At 34.1% G+C, this 13,969-nt stretch overlaps 1 protein-coding gene across 2 annotated transcripts in view; it reads left to right on the top strand.

The window, feature by feature from the left end:
• Nucleotides 1-13,969, top strand: part of SLC30A7 (solute carrier family 30 member 7) — an 81,073-nt gene that overhangs the window by 1,177 nt on the left and 65,927 nt on the right. The window contains exon 3 of one of the 2 annotated variants that reach the window (XM_058538643.1): nt 13,336-13,449. The exons of the other annotated variant lie outside the window; for it this stretch is intronic. Within the exon in view, the coding sequence (XP_058394626.1) occupies nt 13,336-13,449 (114 nt within the window). The remainder of the gene's footprint in view (nt 1-13,335; nt 13,450-13,969) is intronic. 2 annotated transcript variants of the gene reach the window in all.

Below are 13,969 nucleotides of genomic sequence, written 5' to 3' on the forward strand. Positions count from 1 at the left end.
TTACATTTCTTGAGTTGATGGTTTTTGTTGTCACCTTTGGGTTTTATTTTTCTAAACTGCTTTGGGAAGAGATTAAATCCAGTGTAACACGGTGGAAATCAAATACTATTATTCAGGTATTTGCTGTTGAATAACTTAAGGTCTTGTAAAATTGTTCAATTAACAATAAGATCATCACACTTTTAGGTGTACTGATTCATCTTTAAATCTCATATTCATTTGAGAATCTGATAAAAGCCAACACTCAAAATTTTATATAAAACTTCAGTGTTTTGTTGGGTTCCTTGAAATAGATCTTGGACCCCCGATTAAGAACCTATGCCATCTATGCTTTATTTTCTATTAATTAAATAGACTTAGTCTCTGTCCTTTAAAGTCCATTTTCAGAGACAATTGCTGTCCCTGATCTTTATCTCTATTGAGATTGAACAGTAACATTAGATAATATCCCCACTTTTTGTGACATGTATACTTTTAAATGAAAAAGTGGACTTCTTTTCAATTCAAATATCAATTCAATTTTATCAAAAATACGCAGCAGATTATGAAGGTTATTGCTTTAGTCACCACTTGGGTGTAAAAGGCATATTGAATAAAAATCTCATTATGTGTAATAACCATTTTGAATCCCTTGGGAATCAGATATATGTATCCTGTAATATTAACACCCTTCAATGTATTGTACATGTTAAAAGCACTATATTGTCTTAACTTGTATTGAAATAATCATACTTGATTATAAATATGCAACATTTATAATATATTTTATATTTTTCTCTTCCGAAATTATGCCATGTTGTGGCATATGTGCTGACTGTATCAAGGCTGTATCTTGGTTTGCATATGTACAGTTTTGCTACAGTTACTTTATATTACATTTCACTATGGCCTTCCATTGCATAAATTACTATGTGAAATACCATGTTCAAGGAATTCATATTTGAAGTGCCTAAACCTCCTCTTTCATGAAAAGTTAGATATCTAATAATTCTTTTGATCTGTAGAGAGCTGTTGAGGAAATTACTAAAACCTTTGTTTTCCAAGTCAGTTGTAAATATTCATCAGTACACAAGGAAAATGTCAGTGGTACATGACTTCTTCTGACCTTAGGTGGCTTGTTCTTCTGACCTTAGGCTCTCTTCTCCTCCATTTTACTCTCTTTGATTGTGTTGTTATATCTCCCAAATTTGAAATCTAGCTCTGAACTAGTGTCTATCATACCTAGATCAGTTAGTGGGTATTCATCATGTTAACCTCCATGTCCACAACCACTTATTCCCCAATATTAATTTTTATCAGTGGATTACTTGGGCCTTTTCATAATCTGGTTTTTTATGTCTCATTTAGACGTCATAATTTTTAGTCCCCTTTGTTGACTGATCAACATTTTCTTTATATGACTAGATTATCTCTGTTTCTGAAAGTTCAATTAGATTTTAAGTTCCTTGAGTAAATTTCTCACCGAAACTTATTTTGTTTGTCTTAATCGTTTCTGTGTTCATTTTCATTCTGTAAAAATTAAGTTTCAAGACGTTATGAACATAAAATGTCAAGAATTTTTTTTTCCATTATGGGAATAAATGATGGATAAAACATACTCTCTCGACAAAGGTTCATAGAAACAGTTGATGTAGTTGTGACAAATGTTAAGTAGTTTTATTTCTTGTTCAGAGCCTTCATTTTAAAGGAAGAACTTAATTATAGTTGATTTATATTTTTGATGGTGAGAATGTGTCATCAGTGGTAGAGTAGCTAAGCTCTTTGTGTCTTTTTCCCCTATTAAATATCTAGTGCCTTTTACCTTTCCACCAGAACATAAACTTTATTAAAGTCGGGATCTTTTCTGTCTTATTCAGGCGTCTTAGTACATGGCATTTAGTATACTTAATACATATTTGCTAAATGAAAGAATGAATGAATGAATTAATGAATGTATGGAATTAATCTACCTACCCTAAACATGCTAACTACCCCTGTTGGAGGGAAAAAACCGTCAAACTCCTCCTTTCTCTTATTCTTAGAGTTAGTAGGAAAATGGTAGGAATACCATATGTGATCTTTCCTTCTAGGGTTCTTTTCCTTCTGGCATTTTATTTTCATTTACTCATTTATTGTTGAGTAACTATTAACTCCTCCTTTCTCTTATTCTTAGAGTTAATAGGAAAATGGTGGGAATACCATATGTGATCTTTCCTTCTAGGGTTCTTTTCCTTCTGGCATTTTATTTTCATTTACTTATTTATTGTTGAGTAACTATTTACTCCTGAGGTAATATAGTATAAGAATGTAATTTTGTACCATCTAGGATTAAGTTCTTTTTCAAGTTACAGAAAAAAACCCCAAATAATGATTGCTTAAACAAGATAACACTTTATTTCCAAGATGGCTGTTAGAGTTCCAGCCATCCCTGGTAGCAGAAGGTCCAGAATGGAGAGAAAAAGAGGGAAAAAGTGTGTACAGTGTCTTTTAAGGAGATTTATCTGAACACTAGCACACAACGCTGTCACATATTCGTGGCTAAACCTTTATCACATGGTCATGCCTAATTTCAAATGTCTTTGTTCCAGTCAACCAGGTATTCTGCTGAAAGTCCAGGATTCTTTACTAAGGAAGAAAGGAAAGGGAATATGTGGATACTGTGGCCTCAGGGAGTAGGACTGGCGAGAGAGAGAAGCTAGTCTGACTTCTATAGATGGAAAACTGAGGCCCAGGGAGTTTTTTACTTCTGAGAGTAGCAGCAGAGATAGCTGTAGCCTAGAAGTACCTGGCATCCAAGTTTTTTTCCCACTTCACCATGAGTTTTTTCTAGTATCTTAATATAGTTTGCTTTGTTTTTATGCTCTTCTAGTTTATGTTTACTTCACTGTCTATTAAAAAATTTAATTTCGGTAGTATTTTTTTACCAAAGCTGTTGCAACCATTTTTCCTTTAGACATAGAGGAAGCTCATCTAACTCTAAAGGTAAATGTCTTTGTATTTAGCAAAATAAATATTTGTTCAAGAAATGTTTTAGGCCATCCCGGACATTGGTTTGGTTGTACTTCTATATAATATGTTCTACCAATTCCTTGGTAAAGAAAAATACTTCCATTAATCACATTTTTTTTTTAATAGAATTAAAACTTTTATGTATCTTAGTCTTCTATCAACTTTTCCCTTCTCAAAAGACATTACCTACCAGCTATGATGATGACTTTTGCTTTCCTATGATTTTATTTTTCACCTTAAAAATGTAGATAAATATTCTATTTTGCTGAGAATTTTTTTTTAAGTAAGGGATTTTTTTAAGTAATGGAATGTAGTGGAGTGGTGGGTTTTTCACTGTAACTCTCATTAGTTTAACTATTTATACAAGTGTCAGGATTCTAAGGATTTTCTAATTTCTTGCTAATAAACTGATAGAAGTTTCTTTTCCCCTTTCTATCTCCTGGAAACCTATCTTGATGATTCTCTATTTTCAACTTTGAATTAATGTTTAACAACCACTATAAATATACTGTTAGCTTGGTTACCAATAGGCCTTTTAAAAAAGTTTTATTATGGAAAATTTTAAACATGTGTAAAAGTTTAATGGACCTCATGTCCCCGTCACCCAGCTTTAGCATTTACCAACATGTGGCCTATTTCATTTCACCTGCTATACCTCTCCCCCCATTGGACTGTTTTAACACAGATAACAGGTATAATTTCTTTCATAACTTCTTCAGTATGAGTCTCTATAAGATAGGAGCCCCCCTTTTTTAACATAACCCATGCCATTCTCACCACCTATAAAAATTAATAATTTATTAATATCAAATATCCAGTTAGTGTTCAGATGTCTCTTAAATTCTTTTTATAAAGTTGGCTTTACAAATCAGAATCCAAACAAGATCTAATGCAAACAAGATTTATAGTATTTGGTTGATATGTCTCTTAAGTCTCAATTTATAGGTTCACTTGCTCGTTTTCTTTGTTTTTGTCTCCAATAGACCTAAAATAAAATCCTTTTCATAAGGTTTTTTTGCCAAATGTTCTGTTCGCATTTATTATATTTTGCTTCGGTGATCAAGTTTCTCTTTTATAGCCTAAGAAGTTTTCCTTATTAAAATGTCTTTAGAAAGTAGTCACTTCAAAAAAAGTTTAAAAATACATTTTAGAGAAACAGGCAGTGCTTAAAGACAGGAGACTAAAACAAGTATGCCACTTTTAGCAACTAATTTTTCTTTATCAAGTTACATTTGGTGTGTAAATCATATAACCTTAAATATTCTCTACACTACTTTTATTTTATAAGGAAATTTATGCCATGTAGTTTAAATGATAATTCATAATTAGAAACATTTGCTAATATTGAAGATGAGCAATACAATCGACATTTCTCATGAGCGGTATTTTTATATATGATAGGTGAGCAGCGAACTAGAAGTAGACTGTTTTTCACATGAGTTTACCTAGTAGTTGCAGCTGGGTAATTTTCAAATCATGATACCAGGTTTAAGTGAAAAGATCTCATATTGCAGTGCTTTAAGAGAACATGATGTTCTTCCACCTCAGAAGAGGGAGTAGTTTTTCAGGTAGAATCGTATTTTATGATATACTAAAAATAAATAACATTTTAATGAAAATTAAATTTACTTAAAATTTAAATAAAATTAAAATCTCATTTTGATGAGTATTAAAATCGCCATGCTATTCTAAACCTCTTTAAAAGAGAACTTGATTGCTGTAGTATACAGAAGAGTTTTATCATTTTTTCTGCCATTAAGGCAACATTTGGTGTCCATTGAAAGTATATAAAATAAATTTATTGTGAGAAAGATAGTGTGTATTAATTTGCTGGGGCTGCTGTAACAAAATACCACAAACTGGGTGACTTTTAACAGAAGTTTACTGTCTTGTAGTTCTGGAGGCTAGACGTCTGAGATCAAGGTGTTGGCCGGGTTGGTTCCTTCCGAGGTCTGTGAGGAAGAATCTGTTCCATGCTTCTCCCTTAGCTTCAGTTGCTTTGCTGGCAATCTTTCACGTTCCTTGGCTTGTAGAAGCATCACCTTATCTCTGTGTTATCTTCACTTGATGGTCTCCCAGTGTGCATGTCTGTCTCTGGATTTCCCCTTTTTATAACCACAGCAGTCATATTGGATTAGGGCCCACCTTAATGACCTAATTTTAACCAAGTATGTCTATAATGACCCTGTCTCCAAATAAGGTCACACTCTGAGGTGTTGGAGATGTGAAGTTTCAACTTACGAAGTTTGAGAAGAACACAATTCAACCCATAACAGGTTTTACTAAATATATTGTAGATGAGTAAATCAGTAAATTTTTTTAATTTATATTTATTTAGAATGAATACCCTGCCTTCTTCTAGGCTAATTTATGGCCATTTAAAATACAAGTCTTATATACAATAAAACCCTTAAATTAAGAAATAAAAACATTAAAAACCATGTATAGAGATGAAAAAATAAACCTACTAAATATGTAGACTAATGTAGTTACTGACGTTGACTTTTAAATTTAGTTTTAAAATTCCATAATTTTAAAGACAGGATGGGTAAAAATTCTCATTGTCAGGTTTTACTACAACAACACAAGTAATATCATTTTACCAGAATAGAGAGAGAGTTTTCTGAAACCAAATTTTAAAAGTAACTTACCATATTAGTCCTTTTTCAGAGCATAGAAGACAAAACTCATAAACAGTGTCGTTATTAGTGATTTTAAAGCACAGTACAGAGATATTCTTCAAATGGGTCTTTCATACCTCAAAATATAATAAAGTTAAATTATTATTTTCAGTGGTACATAGCTATTAAGGTCCAAATGTGTAGCTTTGGAGTGATCTATTATCCAAGGAAAAATCTTAAAGTAACAAATCTGTGAATTGCATGAGGAACAAGACCCTTACCTTGTCCTCCTCAGGCATCAATTTTCCTTTATTCATTCATTCTCATTCTGCTTTGAGTTGCGTATCAGATGAGTACAGACAGTACTTAAACTATCTCATGCATCTATATTTGAATAAAATAAACAAGGTTCATGATAAAATTGAAGACATTTTCCAAAATACTTTATAATGATTTGAGAGAGATTTATAAATTATTGTACTTTTTTGTGTGGGTGAATAATGTGCTTTACTTCAGTTTCTAGTTTTATAATTATTCCAAATTATGAGGAAATTTAAAAACTGTGCATTTTCTACTTAGGTGAAGAAGGTTTTTGACTTTTAGTTTTTAGCATTTACAATTGATGAAAGCTCTAGCAGCTAGCCAAACATTAAGAACTATGGGCCATGCTGAGAACAATAGATATTATAAGGTACTAATAATTAATATAGTAACTTAATAATAACAATAGCAATGATAGAAATATAAACATGGCTTTAATGTGGCAAGCACTGTGATAAGTGTTTCACATATAATAACTCAGATCAATTATTGTAACATTTATGACACTTTTTACTATTACCCCATTTAAGGGATGGCTAAATTGAGGTACAAAGTAGTTAAGCAACTTAACAGACACAGAACTAGTAAACGGGGGATTTGGGATTTGAATCCAGGTACTCTGACTTCAGAGGTAGTGCTCTTAACCACTCTGATACTTACTGTTTTTGAAGATTGAGCTACTGATATGCTTAGTTTCAGAGTATTTCTATTGACCTAGCATTGATTTCTTTCCTCAGCTGTGTCCAATCTGCTGATAAGCCAATTGGAAGAATTCTTCATCACTGATACCTTGTTTTTTGTTTCTAGCATTTCCATTTAATCTTTTTTTTTAATATTTTCCATTTCTCTGCTGAAATTCCCCATTGATGCATGCATTTTTGTCCACTTTTTCCATAGATCCTTTGACACATTAATTAGAGTTGTGCTGGTTCCAATATCTGGGCCAATATCTTGGTTTGGTTCTGTTGACTGCTTTATTTCTTCACAATGAATTATTTTTCTTGCTCTTTTTTGTGTCTTGAAATTTTTGATCAAAGGCTGGACATTGTGAATAAAGAGCAGTAGATATTGAGGTAATAGTATTTATGATTAGAAATAGGCATGCCTCTTTTGTCAGCCTATTAGTTGGTTAAGTCTTTTCCTTTTGCTTTTTGTATTCTCCATATGCATGTGTCACAGAAGCTCTCTCTTCGTGCTCATGGCATCCCCCTGTTCCACCCCCTCAAGCTGTAGACTGCTACTGCTTGTTACTCAGTGCTAGGTTTGTGGTGAGGGCAGAGGGGCATTCATTAACTTGACCCAGACTTGGTTTGGGGCAAACCCGATGAGCCTGGGCCTCAGGGGTATGATTTTTTCCAACATTTTTACTCCTCCTCCCATGACAGCCAAACTCTGCCATATATATGTGGATGGTCTTGGGTGCAAGTGATTTCCTCCTCCTTCTCCAGTGGTAGCAGATCATCTGCTTTGTGTTGGTGCAGGATCCTATGCCCAGGAGGATTTCCTGACCCTCCTTAGTGGCTTTTTTTAGTGGTTGATCTAGCATGTATAATATGAATCTTTCACTTGTCACAAATAATATGTCACTTCATGTATCTTGTAAGAATCTTTTTTTTTTTTAATTTTTTATTTTTATTTATTTTTCCCCTAAAGCCCCAGGCGATAGTTGTATGCCATAGTTGCACATCCTTCTAGCTGCTGTATATGGGACGCGGCCTCAGCATGGCCGGAGAAGCAGTGCGTCCGTGCGCGCCCGGGATCTGAACCTGGGCCGCCTGCATCGGAGCGCACGCACTCAACCGCTAAGCCACGGGGCCGGCCCTCTTGTAAAAATCTTGCAGTAATACACTTCCATTTCCTTCTTCTATCCTGTGTGCTATTATTGTCATACATTTCACTTTTACATGTTATAAACCTCATGATACAATGTTTCTACTTTTGCTTTATACCAGAGGTTAGTAAGCTTTTTCCGTAAACAGCAGATAGTAAATATTTTAGGTTTTGAGGGCCATAAGGTCAGTGTCACACTTCTCCACTCTACTGTTGTAGTACAGAAGCAGCTATAGATAATACATAAACAGAAGAGCATAACTGTGTTCCAATAAAACTTTATTTACAAAAATGGGTGGTGGCCCGGATTTGGCCTATGGGTCTAACTTGCTAACCTCAGTTAATTATCTTTTTCAAAAAATATCTTTTAATTGAGATATAATTCATATACTATACAGTTCATCCATTTAAGATGTTCAGTTGAATGGCTTTTAGTATATTCACAGAATTGTAAAACCGTCACAACAATCAATTTTAGAACATGTTTATTACCCCAAAAGGAAACCTTGCACCCTTGTCTCTCATCCTCCAATTTCCTCATCCCCTGACGTGCCCCAATTCTAGGCAATTACTAATCTGCTTTCTTCTCTATGTGTTTGTCTATTTTGGACATTTTGTATAAATGGGATTATATAGTATATGATCCTTTGTGACTGGTTTATTTCACTTAGCATAATGTTTTCAGCAGTGATCCATGTTCTACATATGTCAGTATTTCATTTATTTTTATTGCCAAATAGTATTCCAGCAGTGCATGAGAGTTCCAATTTCTCCACATCCTCACCAACACTCGTTGTTATTGGTCTTTTTGATTATAGCCATCATAGTGGGTGTGAAGTTGTTTCTCATTGTGGTTTTGATTTGTGTTTCCCTGCAATGTAGTTAATGATGTTGAGTATCTTTTCATCTGCTTATTGGCCATTTATATGTCTTCTATGGAGAAATATCTATTCAGATCTTTTTGTTTGTTTAAAAAATTGAGTTATTTATCTTTTTGAAGAGTTTTGAGTTCTTCATGTATTCTGGATACAAGTCCCATATCAGATATATGATTGGCAAATATTTTCTCCCACTTGTGCATTGTCTTTTTACTTTCTTGATAATGTCCTTTGAAGCACAAAAGTTTCAAAATTTCAATAATGTCCAGTCTATGTTATCTGTTTTTTCTTTTGCTGCTTGTGCTGTTGGTGTCGTATATGAGAAACTGTTGCCTAATCCAAGAATGTGAATATTTTAGCTTTTATGTTTAGGTCTTTGATCCATTTGGGGTTAATTTTTGTGTATGGTGTCAAGTAAGTGTCAAAAATCAATTTTTTGCATGTGGATGGATATCCAGTTATATCAACACCATTTGTGAAAACACTGTTCTTTCAACTGTTGAACTGTCTTGACATCCTTGTCAAAAGTCAATTGATCATAAATGTGAGGGTTTATTTCTGGACTCTAAATTCTATTCCATTTATCTATATGTTTATCCTTATGCTAGTACCACACTGTTTTGATTACTTCAGCTCTGTAATAAGTTTTGAAATTGGGGAGTGTGAGTCCTCCAACTTATTTTCTTTTTCAATACTCTTTTGGCTATTCTAAGTACCTTGCTTTTCCATATGAATTTTTTTTTTTTTTAACAACAACAACATAACAAACATTTAGTGGACTTACTCTATGCCAGGTGCTTTACATATAACTCTTTTTTTTTTTATAATTTTATTTATTTATTTTTTTTCCCCAAAGCCCCAGTAGATAGTTGTATGTCATAGCTGCACATCCTTCTAGTTGCTGTATGTGGGACACAGCCTCAGCATGGCCGGAGAAGCGGTATGTTGGTGCGCGCCAGGGATCAAACCCGGGCCGCCAGCAGCGGAGTGCAAGCAATTAACCGCTAAGCCACGGGGCCGGCCCTTTTTTTATAATTTTATTTATTTATTTTTCCATATGAATTTTAAGAGCAGCTTGTCAATTTTTCCAAAGAAGTCAGCTGGGATTTTAATAGGAAGTGAGTTGAATCTGTGGATCAATAGGGAAAGTATTGCCATCTTAATAGTATTGTGTTCTGATCCATAAACATAGATATCTTTCCATTTATTTAGGTCATCTTTAATTTTTTTCAACAATATTTTGTAGATTTCACAGTATAAGTTTTGCACTTTTTATATAAATTTATTCCTAAGTATTTTATTCTTTTTGATGCTATTGTCAATGGAATTTTTTTTAATTTCATTTTTGTTCATCGTTATTGTACAGGAATACAATTCATTTTTTATGTTGATCTTGTATGCTGCAACCTTGCCAAACTCGTTTATTAGTTCTGATAGTTTTTTAGTAGAGTCCTTAAGATTTTGTGTGTACAGGATCATATCATCTGCAAATAAGTTTTACGCCTTCCCTTGCAATCTAGATGCCTTTTATTCCGTTTCCTGCCTAATTGCCTTTGTTAGACCCTCCAGTACAATGTTAGTTAGAAGTGGTGAGAGGGAACATCCTTATCTTGTATCTGATCTTAGGGGAAAGCATTTAGTCTTTGGCTTCTAATGATGCTGATGTTACCTGTGGGGTTTTTGTAGATGCCATTTATTAGTTGAGGAAGTTCCCTCTGTTTCAAGTTTGTTGAGTGTTTTTATCATAAAGGGGATGTTGGATTTTGTCAGATGCTTTTCTGAATATATTGAGATAATCATGTGGTTTTTGTCCTTTATTCTGTTGATATGATGTGTTATATTGATTGATTTTCGTATATTAAACCAACCTTGCATTGTTGGGATAAATCCCACTTGGTCATGGTGTATACTCTTTTTTTATATATTGCTGGATTTGATTTGCTAGTATTTTCTTGAAGATTTTTGCAAGTATGTTTGCAAAAGATATTGGTTTGTAGTTTTTTTTCTTGCAATGTCTTTTGTCTGATTTTCGTATCAGGGTAATACTGGTCTTATGCAACAATTTGGGAATATTCCTTCATCTTCTGTTTTTTGGAAGAGTTTGTAAGGGATTCATATTTATGGTTCTTTAAATGTTTGGTAGGATTTACCAGTGAAGCCATATGGGCCTCAGCTTTTCTTTGTTGCAAGTTTTAAAATTATTGAGTCAGTCTCTTTGCTTGTTATAAATTATTCAGATTTCTTTTGCGTCAGTTTGGCTAGATTGTTTGTTTCTAGGAATTTGTCTATTTCATCTATCTAATTTGTTGGCATGTAATTATTCATAGTATTTCCTTATAATCCTTATTTCTGTGAAGTCAGTGGTAATGTCTCCCTTTCATTCTTGATTAAAGTAATTTGAGTCTTTTCTCTTTTTCCTTGATCAGTCTAGTTAAAGGTTGTGAATTTTGTTTGATAATTTCAAAGAACCAACTTTTGGTTTGTTGATTTTTCCTCTTGTTTTTCTATTCTCAGTGATCTTTTAAAGATATTCTCAGTGATCTTTTAAAGATATTAAAAGTAAGAAATTATTTTTTATATTTATCCCATATTTATCATTTTCAGTGATCTTCATTTCTTTATACAATTCTAAGTTTCCATCTGGTACCATGGTCCTGCTTGAAGAACTTAGTCTTTTAAGAGATCTGCAAGCAGTAAATTCTTTCAGCTTTGGTTGTCTGAAAAAGTCTATTTTGTCTTCATTTTTGAAAGATATTTTGCTAGATAAAGAATTTTAGGTTGACAGTATTTTTTTTTCTTTCAATAGTTTAGAGACATTGCTCCATTGCATTCTGCCTTGAGTAGTTTCTGATGAAAAGTATGCTCTTAATCTTATCTTTGTTCTTCCTTATCCAATTTTTTTTTTCCTGGCTATGTTCAAGACTTGCTCTTTCTCTTTAATGTTCAGCAATTTGTGAGGTGTTTAGGGTTTTTTCCCCTGCATGGCATTCATTAAGCTTTTTGGATATGTGATTTGTTTTCTTTCATTAATTTTGGAAAACTTTCAAATGTTTTCTCTTTAAATACTTTTTCTACCCTATTCTTTCTGTCTTCTGCATTACTGAGAATCCAAATACTTGCATTTTAGTCTGTTTGGTACTCTGACAGGTTTTGGATGCTCTGTTCTGGTTTTTTCTACTCCTTTTCTTCATGTTTTACTTTGGATAATTTCTTTTGACTTAACTGATTCTTTCCGTCTGTGCCCTGTCTGTTCAGAAGCCCATGTATGTTATTCTTTGTCTTCAATATTGTGACTTTTTAAAAAGTTTGTATCATTTCCATTTGATTCTTTTATAGTTTCTATCTCTGTGGAAAGTCCCCATTTGATCATGAGTTTTCTCCAGCTTTATACCACATCTTTTAACATATTAATTATATTTGTTTTAAAGTTCCTATAATAGTCCAATCTCTGGGCCTTTTCTGGTTCTGATTTTGTTGACTGCTTTAACTCGACAATGGGTCGTCTTGTTTTTTTTTTTTTTGATCCTGTTATGTGTCTTATAAATATTTATTGAGTGTTGGATATTATATATAAAAAAATAATAGTATTTATGTTTAAATTAATAGTGTTTGTGCCCAGAAATGTGCATATCTATTTTTCTGTCAGGCCATTAGTGTGTGGGTTTTTTTTTTTTTTTTGTGAGGAAGATCAGCCCTGTGCTAACATCTGCCAATCCTCGTCTTTTTTTGCTGAGGAAGACTGGCCCTGTGCTAACATCCGTGCCCATCTTTCTCCACTTTATATGGGACACCGCCACAGCATGGCTTGCCAAGCGGGGCGTCAGTGCGCCACCGGGCCGGCCCCAGTGTGTGGGTTTTGAACCTATCTGCTCAGTAATTGAGCTGAGTTTTGTGTTTTATTATTGCTAGTTAATTTCAACAAGCCATAGACTTCAAATTTTTCCAGTGGCTTCAGCCACCTTGTGCTTAGTGTGTTATTTGGAGTACTGGAGGCTTTTTTCAGTGTTCTTGCTCCACTCTCAGGTTCCAGCAAGCCCTGCACACCTGTACCACAAGGGAATCTCTCTCTGCTTTTGCTCTGCTCTCAGCTGTAGATTGCTATTGTCTTATACTTTAGTCAAGGCTCTGGTTGGGGGAGTGGGGTATTTGGTTCTCCTGTTGCAGTCTCAGTAGTAGACAGGCTCTTTACACCTGAATGTCAGAGTGGGCGTTATTAATGTTCTTGCCCCTTCTCCCGCCCCTCCCTGCAGCCTTCTATCAGGAGAACGAGCAAGTATCCTGCTCCTCTTCCAATAACAGCTGACCCTTGCTTTGTATCAGTGTAAGATCCTGGGCCCAAGCTGGTTTCACCCTTGCCCTAGTAGCACATGGCTGTTTTTTCTCTCTTACTTTTGGTGGCAGCTGACCTTTGCCAGTGACCAGAGGGTGGACAGATTGCTGCCCCTCGCCCAGCAGCAGATGGCTTTGTTTCTGCCCCTCTTTTAGTAGCAGCTGGGCTTTTCCTTGGACAAGGGGTATGAGAGTTTCTTTCTTAGATGTTTAAAAATTATCCTTAATATCTTTCTATATATCATATTTCAATGTTGTCTTTTTAGAAGATTAGTTCCTAATGAGCTGAGGCTGAATCTTAGATTTTTAGAGAAGGATGACTACTATTTGGTTATTATAATATGCCAATGTCTTTTGTTCTTTTCCAGCTTAGGCTTGATTTCCGACTCTTTTCACATGTTTTTCGATAGCACTGCTATTTTGGCTGGATTGGCAGCGTCTGTTATTTCAAAATGGAGAGATAATGATGCTTTCTCCTATGGGTAAGACTTTTTAAAACCTTTTTGTTGATGTATAAGAAATACAGAAAAATACACAAATCTCAAGCTCAATGAATTTTCCCAAATTGAACACATTTGTGTAACTTGAACCTTTGAAACCCCCTCATGTCTCCTTCTAGTTCCTTCTCACGCACTTCCCCAACTCTGTGGATTAGTTTTACCTGTTTTTGAACAGTATATAATTGGAATCTACAATACGTGCTTTTTTACTGCATCTAAGTTCTTTTGGTTTTGGTAGGGCATCTTGATTTTACCAAAAATTTTTAGGTGAGGTTGTTACAATAGGGGAATTTCTCAACTCTTAACCTATTTTTTTTTGAAGAAGAAGGAAAAAAAGTTTCAGTGATGAAAATGATCATGTTTCTTTCTTCTTTTTTCCTTTGGAGGAATGTTTTGCTGTTAATTTAAATCCTTATTTCCTAATATGGTTTTATATTACTTATCCTCTTTAGCTCTGCTTTTATGTAAAATACTTCTCATACTCTTGCTGAGTTTGGACAAT

This window comes from Diceros bicornis, chromosome 4, assembly GCF_020826845.1.
Source record: "Diceros bicornis minor isolate mBicDic1 chromosome 4, mDicBic1.mat.cur, whole genome shotgun sequence".
Lineage (NCBI taxonomy): Eukaryota > Metazoa > Chordata > Mammalia > Perissodactyla > Rhinocerotidae > Diceros > Diceros bicornis.